The sequence below is a fragment of the Jaculus jaculus genome, chromosome 1, assembly GCF_020740685.1.
Source record: "Jaculus jaculus isolate mJacJac1 chromosome 1, mJacJac1.mat.Y.cur, whole genome shotgun sequence".
In the NCBI taxonomy this organism is placed as follows: Eukaryota; Metazoa; Chordata; class Mammalia; order Rodentia; family Dipodidae; genus Jaculus; species Jaculus jaculus.
The window spans coordinates 1,690,303-1,702,404 of NC_059102.1; the positions used below are offsets into that span (position 1 = coordinate 1,690,303).

Sequence of the window (12,102 nt, forward strand, 5' to 3'; positions counted from 1 at the left end):
TTGTTTTGTGTCATAGCCTTGGATAACAAGTAAGGCCACCTTCCTCTGTTACAAGCACTAAGTCCAAAGGAAGCAAATGACAGGGTTGTGGAACGGAGCAATGAGTGTCCTTTCCAGACAGCCTGACAGCCACTTCCTCTCCCCTGGAAAGACAAGGCAGGGCAGAGTCATGCCATATCATGTCATGCCATGTGACTTCTAAATTGTGGGGTCTTGGGTCACAGCACGGGGTTGCTTAAGGTGATTACAATATATGGCTGGTGAGTGGGGGGGATTCCATGAGGTGTAGCTTGGAGAATGGCTGGAAACCACAAGATCGGGAAAGTTGGAGTTGGGCAGCTTCCCAAGGCTTTGGCTGAAGAGCCAGCTGCACCCTATCAAGGGGCCTCAGTGCCCAGAGGCTCTGGTCCTGATGCAGCACAGAATGGGGTGAAGGGCACACGCCTCTAAGACAGCTCTCTACCCCTCTCCCAAATTCATAAGAAGGTACACGTTTCTCTCTTCCACTTCTTAGTGCTGGGTCTGAGAATGTTCTGGACCTGTCACTGCCAAAGGATGCCTGGTCTCTGGACCTCCTAGGGTGCATGGAATTATCTGGGAGGTGTAGTCTTACAGAGTTAGGCCGACAAGCAATGCTTCCCACAGCACGGCATGTATCAGCAGCGGGCCTTGCCCACACGGACAGCTCCTCGCCTCACGTCTCTGGATCCAGAGCCCAGCAACTTAGGATCCTGCTGTCCTAAGTGTGTGAGCCTTACTTGGCTTTGAGCCTAACCTAGGGCTCTGAGAAGGACCCTTCCTTGCCATTTGGGGGAGATGGGAACACTGACTAGTCCTGTTCGAGCCCAAGTGAGGAGCAGGCAACACCGCTGATGCTGGTGCAGAGGCGGAGGAAGGTCTTGGCTGCCCATGGGCACTCAGCTCTGCCCTCCTGTGTCTCCGGAGTTCTCAGAACTAGCAGGGAGGATATGAGGAGGTGTGCACAGAAAACAGCTGCCAGCCACTGCCCCCTGCCCTCCCGCCCACCCCTGCCCGCAAGCACGTACCAGCCTGCGGATCTCACGCTCACATTCCTTCTTGATGCGGGTGATCTCCTCCTGGTGCAGGTGGTACACGCTCCTGATCTCGGCAGCCTTGATCTTGTCGGCCTGGATCACCATCGTCAGCGCCTCCTCCACCTGCTTCTTGGCCCCCTTGAGCTCCGAGATCTCTTGCTGCATCTTGACCTTCTCCACCTCGAATCCCTTCTTGGCCTCCTCCTTGGCCTCACACAGGAGCACCGTCTTGACCTTGTCGGGTGCGCCATCCCGCAGGGTGTTGAGCAGTGCCTGCAGCCGCTGGTTCTCGTTGTCCTTGATCTTGATGACCCTGAGCAGCTCAGCCTCGTGCTGCCGCAGCAGCGCCTCGCGCATGGCCTGCAGCTCCTTCATCTTCTCCTCGTGCAGTTTGCTCTTGAGCTCTGTGACCAGCACCGCGTGCTTGCGCTGCTCGTGCTCCCGCACCTGCCTCAGCTCCTGGCTCTTCTCCCGCTCCACTTTGCTGACCTGGAAGAGGTGAGACCAAGGTTAGCAGAGCCCTGAGCACCCACGCCTGCGGAAACCTGAACGCCTGCCATGATATTTGCTGTTTTGCAAATTCAGGAGTCATCGACACTTCCAAATGACTTTGTTTATTTATTTATTTATTTTTGATTATTTTGAAACATAATCAGAGAGAGGGGGGAAATAGAGAATAGGTGTGCCGGGGCCTCCAGCCATTGCAAACGCACTCCAGATGCATGCACCACCTTGTGCATCTGGCTTATGTGGGTCCTGGGGAGTCAAACCTGGGTCCTTAGGCTTCAAAGGCAAGTGCCTTAACCATTAAGCCATCTCTCTCTCCACCCCCCAAATGACTTTAAAATGTCAATTAAAACAAATGTCAGTGCTGCTTGGAGAGCATGGATGTGGGCCATGGTTCTGCAGCATACACAGGTTGGCACTACAGCAAGCAAGGAAGGCCATGCACAGAAGTGTGCTCTAGGCCTCTCTATCTACAGGCCATGCAGGGAGCCCAAACTATAGCCAGGAGCAGGAGGGGGATTCTCAGTGCACCCTACAGGAAACAGTGTGGAGGTGCTGACATAATGGGCCTGCTGCACTTACCTTCTGAGGCATCCTTGGCAAACATGGAGGCATCCTAGCACCCAAGCTGTCTGTCTAGATGATACTAAGCTCTAGGTTTTGGAAATACTGATTGGAAACTTCATGTACATGCACTGTGTGGACCTTGTACTAAATGGTCACACCTCTATAGCCTGTCAGCAGCAGGGGCAGGGACGGAGAATGGCTGACATTTCCACATACCCTGCCTGCCCTGGAGCTCAAGCATCCAGAGAGCACGCCTGCAGCCCGTGGAGCTGGTCTTGCTTCCTCCGCACCTCGCCACCCTGCGGGTCCCCAGTCCTACTCCACCGAGCTGCTACTCTCGCAAGCATCATAGTGTCAAGATCACAGTGGTCTCTTGTCATCATGGTGGGGTTTGTCATGGCTGACTCCCTCTGTGAGACTCAGGGGCTCCAGGCTCCCTTGGCTGCCTGTCTTATCTCTAAGACTCACACTTTCTTAGACAATCACTCAGTAGGGCACCCACAGCCTGCCATCTTCTTCCCTTCTTCCTATGTTCCCTTCTGAGGCTCCAGGAACCTACATTCCACCAAACCCTCTCTCTGGTCCCATCTCTTTCTCTGGATCTCCAAGGTCTGCCCACTTGGTGATGGTGAGGGCTGTGCAGCCTGCTTCATGGCTAGAGGCTGCCCCTGGCTTCCTGGGTCTTCTTGGAATCACATGGTACTGCTCCAACAAGATACAGGAGTAGTGCAGCAGCCCCAACAACCACTGCCAGGTGAAGGAGCTGGCCACTTTCTATTGTGAGAGAGCCCCTCTCTCAGGCTGAGCCTGCTATGATCAGCTTTCTGACCAGCTGTCCCCAGAACTCCCCACATTCATTCACAGTAGATGTACAGGTCCCTCCTGCCTGCTCCCATAAAGAAAGTCTACAGCTTTCTCAGGTGTACCCAAGAAGCTGCCTGCTTCCTGCCACAGTCCTGAAACAGTCACCTCTGTGAACTGGTCTCTACACTGAGTCTGTTCAAGCTGGATGCCCCAGACCTCTCTCATCCCTTTAGGGACATGTTGCTGGAGCCAGGTGGTCCCCCATCTTCCTCGCCTCCCACCACCAGACATCAGCAAAGCTGCTCACTCCACCTCCAAGTATTCCCAAGCCAGGCTCCCCTTGGTCTCGGCTCCAGCCACAGTCTCCTGGCCCATCTCCCCTCTGGTTCTGCTGCAAGGGATCTCCACTGGACAGATTATGCCAAGCACAAAGCCCCCTATCACCAAGGAAGTAACTGAAATGCTGAAGTCTGTACTGGAAGGCTAGAGGATAGCAACCCCAACAGTGAGGACAGGGCCAGGCAGGGCAGGGTGCGGCACTGGGGAACTGCAGAGGGGCAGGCCAGGATCCACAGGGCAGGCTGGGGCAGAGGGAACAGAGGCAAGTAGGCAGTGCTGGGAGGGTGGTGGTGGTCCCTTTGCATTATGGGAAGAGACCACCTGATACCACCTGACCAAAAGAAGCTAACGGGAGAAAAGGGTTATTTTGACTTAAATTCTTGAGGGAAAGCTTAATCATGGCAAGGAAAGGATGGTGGAGCTATGGCTGGGCATCACATCTTGCCAAAGCAGCTGGCAAAAACCAGTAAAGTGAACTGTGCTCTGGGAAAGGAGAAAGGTGGGCTCTAACACTCCAAAGCCCTCCCCCAGCAACACACCTCTCTCAGCAAGTCTCCAGCTCCCAAACTGCCATTAGCTGGGAACCAAGTATTCAAAACACAAGAGGCTGTGCAGGACTTCTCATTCCAGCTACCACAGAGGGACCAGAAGGCGCCTTGTGGGTGGAGGTGGGTGCAGACTGCAAAGCAGGGAATGGCGAGGCAGAGAGAAGGCGATGGGCAGTGGCCACAGGCTGGTTTCACTCTCAGCAGACAGACCTGTCTCAGGATGACCTGCAATCTGGCAAGCGAGGCTCTTCTCTTGGGACCTTGAGGACACCCTGGTCTAGTTTACATGTGCCAGCTGGGCTAAGGCCTGGCAGTCCTACTGTCCTGTCAGCCATCACGAGGTCCCTGGCCAGCCCCGCTGCACACAGGACACAGGGCAGGGCAGCCATGCAGTGGCTTAGATCTCTGCTTTGATACACAGATCATTGCTGAAAGTCTAAGCCAACAGGTGTCTCTTCCCTCCTGCTTAATGTGAGTCTCTTTTCCAAGTTTAAATTGAGTTCCAGATATAGAAAAAAAAGTGTGGTGGTGCACAACTCTAATCCCAGCACTCAGGAGGCAGAGATAGGAGGATCACTATGAGTTCGAGGCCACCCTGAGACTACATAGTTATTCCAGGTCAGCCTGAGCTAGAATGAGGCCCTACCTTGAAAAACTAAACTAAAAAGAAAAAAAGAAAAAAAAAATGCAGGGCTCATTTTGCTTACTTGCTTTAATTTTTTTTTTTTTTTTTGAGACAGGGTCTCATACTGTAGCCCAGGATGGCCTGGAGCTTTTTATATAATCCAAGCTGGCCTCGAACTTATGGTGATCCTCCTGTTTCAGCCTTTGGAGTGCTGTGATGACAGGTATAAGCACAGTGCACAGCTGAAAAGTGGTCTGGGGTTGGGGGCTTAGCTCAGTGTATGAGCACTTCTCTTGCAAGCACAGACCCTGGGTTTGGTCCTCAGCACTGGAAAAAACCCAGCAGTTTGTCTGTTTTATTGAGATGTGTGTGGTACACGCATGTGTAGGGTAGAAAGCCTGATGTCCTCATCTGTGGCTCTTCCACTGAAATTCCTTGAGGCAGAATCTCTCACTGGAACTGCAGCTAGCATTTTTCAGTCAGATGGCTCTCTGGTCTCCGTCCCCCTCAGTCTGAGGCTACAGGCTTGTGTGGCCATGCAAAGTTTCTTATGCGGTGTTGGGAATCGACCTTATGTCCTCATGCTTATACACGGAGCCATCTTCCCTGCTCCCAAAGAGCAGTTTTACATTTTTTAAATGTTTGCTTGTGTGTGGGTGAGAGAGAGAGAGACAGACAGACAGAGAGGTGGTATGTGTGTGGTATTCACACATGTATGTGCTCTTGTGGAAACCTATATGCCTGTCTGCAGCGAGGGTCACTAGACTGTGGTGGTGAGAGTGAAATGCCAGGTGACCCCGCTCCATTGCTCTCCCACTTGGTCTTGTTTTGAGTTGGAGTCTTTTTTCACTAATTTCAAAGCTTGCAGGGCTCTGATGATTCTGCGGTCTCTGCTTCCCTACAGGACTAGGTTGACAGGCACATGTGGCCATGCCCAGCCCAGCCCCTCATGCTTCTTCAGGAAGTTCACTTCACCACAAGCAGTTGTGATGGTATGTCTGTCCTGTGGTGTGGGATGGGCTGTGTGGGGGGGAATCTTTCCCATCCTTGGTGGATGGCTTCAGCTGAAAGCCAGAACACACTGCGTAAAGGAAGGTGGGAAGGACGGCTGGGTGGGGCAGGAATGTTTAGCTTCCCCTGGGGGCTAGGGTCTTAAGGGTCAGAGGTGCAGCAAGTCCTGACTGTGACATGGCATGTGTCACAGGGTGAATTTTTTCCAGAGAGGGGAGCAACTCAGGGGAGAGAAATACGCAAATAGAACAGCTTGAGGTGGGACGGGGCCTCATCCTGTCTCGAGGTTACTCAAGCCCAGGACTCAAGACTTTGCCATGGACAAGAGTCTCTGCCTGCATCTACATCAGACGTGCATGGAAAGCCTGGAGAAACTCAGCTAGCCGACAGAAGTCCTCTCTTCTTCTACCCACCCCACAGGGACGGCCACCATTCCGGAAAGCAAAGTCAGGCACTCGAGCGTCCCATGAGATGCCTCTGTGTCCTGCAGAGGGGTTGCTGAGGGATTCTGAGAAGACCGGCATTCAACATGGAAGGTAAGTAGCTCCCCTGGAATTCTGGGAGGTGAGTCCTGTCAAAGCATTGTGGATAGATTCCTGTGAATTCCTTCACAGAGTGACTCCAGCAAAAAGCTGCTATCTGAAGCTCCATCCACCCAGAGTTGCAGTGAATTCCTTCCTCCATTAGACAGAAGGAGAGCCCACAGAGTCCACATGGCAGTGATTCTAGGAACACCGGCATCTTTTTTCCTCCCTCCCTTCCCTTCCCTTCCCTTCCCTTCCCTTCCCTTCCCTTCCCTTCCCTTCCCTTCCCTTCCCTTCCCTTCCCTTCCCTTCCCTTCCCTTCCCTTCCCTTCCCTTCCCTTCCCTTCCCTTCCCTTCCCTTCCCCTTCCCTTCCCCTTCCCTTCCCCTTCCCTTCCCCTTCCCTTCCCCTTCCCTTCCCCTTCCCTTCCCCTTCCCTTCCCCTTCCCTTCCCCTTCCCTTCCCCTTCCCTTCCCCTTCCCTTCCCCTTCCCTTCCCCTTCCCTTCCCCTTCCCCTTCCCCTTCCCCTTCCCCTTCCCCTTCCCCTTCCCCTTCCCCTTCCCCTTCCCCTTCCCCTTCCCCTTCCCCTTCCCTTCTCCTTCCTTCCTTCCTTCCTTCCTTCCTTCCTTCCTTCCTTCCTTCCTTCCTTCCTTCCTTCCTTCTTTCTTTCTTTCTTTCTTTCTTTCTTTCTTTCTTTCTTTCTTTCTTTCTTTCTTTCTTTCTTTAAGGTAGGGTCTGGCTCTGACCCAGGCTGACCTGGAATTCACTATGTAGTCTGAGGGTGGCCTTGCCTCCCTATTGAGACTCGAGTCTGGGGTATTAGCTACTGTGAGAAGGGTTTAGTTTCTCACACAGCAGAGTGGCACAGAAGCTCATCAGGGCCAGAGGGGCAGCTCCTGCTCCTGGACTCTGGTGTAGTTTTCCCTTTCTCACTCACTCGTGCTTCTGGCCTTCTAGCAGGTCTGACCAATGTTTGTGGCAAGCAGGCACTGCTTAAGGTGGCTCCTGAATCCTTCTACAAGATCCCTGTGGTTTCCAAACTCAGGGATATGAGATAGTCCTGGTTCATTTTGTTCATTTCCTCAAGTTGCTGTGATTCATTTTCATGAGGAATGGTATTTCAAGGCTACAATCTTGGTCCTAGGGCTGTGAATCACTGTTGTAACATCTTTTCAGAGGATAGATATTATAATCACATACATATATTTACTATGTTATCATATACCATGCACACATATCATGCAAATTCACACTGAAATTTAGTTTCCAGTTCAACTTCAGGACCACAGAGCTTCTATTTAACATCTAGATCACAGCTGAAACGTTGTTCTTTCACACTAAGGATCTTTGTTCTCAAGGAAACAGGAGGTGGTATAATATCTCACAATTATTCATTCACTTTACCCACATTACACAATTGTTTAGGGACACAATAGTTTTGATATAAAAACCAACACCAAGTGTGATTACTGAGAACAATTAATTTTCTCACGTTTCCCATGTTCTCCCCCTGAATTGTGCAGTTGTGTCCTAACTGTAAGCTGTCTCCTGTGGTCATTACATACAAGACTCTCCCCCTCATACCCTCATTTAGTTATCTCCTGAAACCCCAAAGTATTTCCTAGCTTCCCATGGGTTGAGATAGACAAAGCCTACCAGCCTCTCTCACTCCACAAGCACAGGTGGCCTCAATGGATTCACCACAGCTGGAGTCTAATTCAGCTCTGGATACCATACTCTTGCCCCAGCATGCTTCTGGGCCTAGGAGCTTTTCTGGTTGGAGTAAACTTTGTAAAATCAAACTGGTCTCAGTGTTTCGTGTGTGTGTGTGTGTGTGTGTGTAGGTGCACATGCCCATGCACACACATGTGGAAGTTGGAGAATGTCAACTATATTCCTGTCACTCATCTACCTGTCTCCTTGAGATGGAGTCTCTCGCTGAAACTGGAGCTGCTGTTTTCAATCCTATTGGCTGACCAGAGAGCCCCAGTGATTCTCAGGACCCCTGTCTGTAGCACAGGACTGAGCTCCAGGAGCTAAACCGAGCTGTTTATGTGGGTGCTGGAGAATTGAACTCGGCAAGTCAAGCCCTCCCAGGCCCTCATGCATATGCAGCAGGCACAGCTTCAAGGGGAACTGCATAGCACACTCTCTGTGCTTCCCGACCTCTTCACCCCACAGGACTGTTTCCCCTGTCAGCAGATTTCTCTTCAGTGGCTTAAGCCCCAAGGGGACCCACTGTATAAGCATGACTGATTTCCTTAGCCATTTCCCAAGCCTGCCCAATGAGGTTGCTGAGTGTTTTCTACTACTGTTTGCAGAACTAGAATCAATACCCTCAAGGCTGTGCATATCTCTGAATGTTTTTTCCTTGATGTTTGCCCGAAAGTGGAATCCCTGTAACTGTTGTGTCTCACAGGTCCCTAACCTGCTGCAGAGCCACTTGCAGCATGGGTGTCCCACTCCAGTCTTCAGCAGCTCCAACCCCAACCACCCACCTGGGAACTTGGAACTAACAGGGCACTGAAACAATGACAATACACATCTGCTTTAATTTGCATTCCTTGGGGAAGCTCTTCCCAATGCTTCTGTCCAGTTGTAGACTGACTGACTGCTTCCTGAGCTGAGTTGAAAAATATCCTGGAAGGTGGAAGTTGATTTGCCAAAAATAGGTCAAGACCAATTAGTAGACCATGAATTCTGGTGGAGGTGAGAACTGCTTTGAGACTAAATGTGTACAGTGCCCCAGTCATATTTCTTATTGTATTTCAAAATTTTTTTGCATGTGTTTACTGTGTGTGTTTTCATGTATATGTGCTGATATAGTGCCCTGTGGGCCCACCTGTGGCAGCCAGAGAAAAACACTGGGTATCCCCTCCATCACTCACCTGCCTGTTTGGTCTTTGCAGCAGTCTTACTGATTACAGAGCTTGCTGTTCCCATGCTCCAGCTGTTCTCCAGTCTCAGATCCTCACAGGACTGGGGTTACACATGTGCATGGCCACATCGAGCTGTTTACTTGGGTTCTGAAGATTCAAACTCGAGTGGTCTCAGGCCCCATTAGGCCCTTATACTTAGGCAGGAAGCACACTTAACTGCTGAGCCATCTCTCCAGTCCCTAACTATATTGCTTACTGGCACATTTCTTAGGGTACCTCATGCATCTAAAAAAACAAAAGGTGTGAAGGTCATAGTCTTTGAGAAGCTAGCTGTGTATACAGTATCTGATTCAAAAATTCAAAGCATTTGGTCTATTTCATTCTGAGGAGTGGGAAATAGAAAGCCAGACAGGACTACAAGAAGAGACTCAGGAGAGAGAGAGAGAGAAGACTGGACACAAGAGCAGAGGCCAAGGGCAGGTCTAACCCCCCATTAGGGTGGCAGGAGGCCAGGATACATCCCCTATGTGGGGAGCAGTGTTGCTTTGGGGAACAAGGAGAATTCAAATCCCCAAGCCCCAGGAATCCCTGACACTCCTTATGGGAATATTTTTCCTACTCCTACAAGCACAAAAGCATTATTACCCATAATAGTATGCACACGGCCCTCCAGGGGAAACGCTAGGAACTTTCCCCTCTTTTTCAGTTCAAGACACTGACATAAATCGCTGTGGAAGTGTCCACCAGGGACTCTGTAGACAAGAACACTGAAGAACCATCACGACCCAGGGGCAGAGGAAAGGGTCCTCCAAGCCCTTGACTCCTGTGGACTAGCTGAGCTCCATGCTGGCCCCAGGGCACCTTCCCTCCTGCACTCAGCTCCAGGTGACATGCTCTACCACGTGGCTTCATTCTTCTTGCCCTCCCAACTGCTTCCCCAGCCCCTGCCCCAGTAACCAGCTGGTGTTTTGAACACTTATCATATCTGAGGTTCCACATCTGAGTAACCAAGCAACTTCAGGAAAGATGCAAAAATAAAATCTGCATCTAGGGGCTAGGAAGATGATTAAATGGATAACAGCACTTGTTACACAAGTGTGAGGGTCTGAGTTCAATCCCAAGCACCAGTCATACAAAGCTGGGCATGGCCACACATACCTGAAGCCCAGGACTGTGAGGTGTGCAGATGCTTTGTTCTGGGTTCTGTGAGGAACTTCACCTCAAGGTAACAATGTAGAAGAGTGATACAGGAGGGTACCTGATATTCTCCTCTGGTCTCCGCACATGTTTGCACACACATGCATATACTATACATACATCACACTATACCACACACACCAAACACACGTGTGTGTGCATGTGCTCATGTGTGTGGGCACACCGAAACTTCTTAAACTGTGAGTACCAAACCAAATGACGTCATGTAATTGAATCTAGGGGTCATGAAAAATTTGATGACAATAAAATGTTTCTGAATGTGCGATGGCCAGAAAGTAGTTGAAAATCAAATGGGTAATGAATCCAAAGTGTCTGATAATTCTTACCCATGTGCTATCATGTGACTCCACTGTGGCCTTGGTTCTAAACACACACTGTGCATGAGGTCACACTACACAGAGCCAATGAATGCAGATTGAAACCCAGCTCAGAGTCAAGACTATCATGTTATGGGTTGTGATATTTTACTACATACAGAGTTTTTTTGCTCTTGCAAAAACAATGGTTTGGGGCTGGAGAGGTGGCTCAGCAGTTAAGGCATTTGCCTGCTAAGCCTAATGACCTGGGTTTGATTCCCCAGTACCCACATAAAACCAGATGCACAAAGTGGTTCATGCATCTGGAGTTCATTTGCAGGAGCTAGAGGCCCTGGAGTGCCCATTCTGTCTGTCTCTCTGCTTGCAAATAAATAAAAATTTAAAAACATATAAAAGAAAGGAATGGACTATATTCCCTTCTGTCATTTTTCAGCATGTACCAAATTAGCATATGTTTGGATTGCATTGTATTAGAATGTGTGATTTTAAGAACTATTGGTTGGGTTGCTGACTTTAATTTGCAAAACAAAACAAAAAATCATAAAATAATTTTTGGGTTTGGATTAGGTTGGCATTTCTAACAATTTCTGAAAAGGCCCTGAATGTACTTCTGCCATTTTGTACTACATATGCATGCAAAGTGTTCTCAGCATCGATTATAAAGTCAAAATATTGATCCACTCTGAAAAACATTGAAAACACTCTGTGTCTTACTGTCTGAAATATTCAGCCATGTTTTAGTTCCTTACATAAAAACCTATCTCGTTGGTATATATGAAGGTTGATCTTGATTGTCAACATGATAAGACTTGGAATCACCTATGAGACACACCTCTGGGAATGTCTGTGAGGGCACTTCCAGAGCTGGTTAACTGAGAAAGGAATACCTACCCTCAAAGTGGGTAGTACCTTCCAACATGCAGCTCAGGGTAAAGGGAGAGAGCAGTGTGCCCACCTGCCTTCAATCTTCCTTGGCAAGTCTTTGTCTCTGCTGATACTGTCCTCCTCCACTGACATCAGACTCCAGCCTCCTCAGCCTTGCAACATGGACTGAAGGCCAGCGGCTCTCCAGGAATCCTCTTCTTTTCCAGATTGGGACTGCTGAGGCATCCAGCCTCGTGGACTGAGGAGCTACCAGGTTCTCTGCCTCTCCAGCAGCAGACTATCTGATATCTGTCATGTCACCAATGAAATAAATCCCCTCTTGCAATACATACATACACATGTACATACATACATTCTACTTGTTTCTCTAGAAAGCCTGTCTAATATTGTATGTAGATTGGCTTTCATCTTATTAAACAGTAAAGTTATACATGTGCCAAACATCGTATATGTATGCATGTGGCAGCCAGAAGACAAGCTTGGGTGTCATCCTCAGGAACGCCATCCACCTTTCTTTGAGACAGGGTCTCTTGTTGGCATGGAGATCCTTAGGCTAGACTGGCTGGCCAGTGGTTGCAAGGATTCTTTTGTCTCCATCTACCAGTGCAGGAAGATATATATATATATAATATGAATGCGTGAGAGAAATCAATTCACATTCAGTTTTAATTTCTTCACACCTGCAATATAACCCAAGCTCCTTGCCACACCCAGGCAGTTTTCCTTGTCCGCATGGTTGTTGTTATTGGGTTTTTGAGGTAGGGTTTCACTCTGGCCCATGCTGACCTGGGATTCACTCTGTAGCCTCAGGGTGGCCTCAAACTC

The 12,102-nt window shown here is 49.6% G+C and overlaps 1 protein-coding gene across 20 annotated transcripts in view; it reads right to left on the reverse strand.

Annotated features, from left to right (window-relative positions):
- The window catches only part of Jakmip3 (Janus kinase and microtubule interacting protein 3), a 137,288-nt gene that overhangs the window by 55,270 nt on the left and 69,916 nt on the right, over positions 1 to 12,102 (reverse strand). For all 20 annotated transcript variants that reach the window (XM_045135869.1, XM_045135862.1, XM_045135850.1 and 17 more), the window contains exon 3: positions 1,047 to 1,544. In XM_045135869.1, the coding sequence (XP_044991804.1) occupies positions 1,047 to 1,544 (498 nt within the window). The remainder of the gene's footprint in view (positions 1 to 1,046; positions 1,545 to 12,102) is intronic.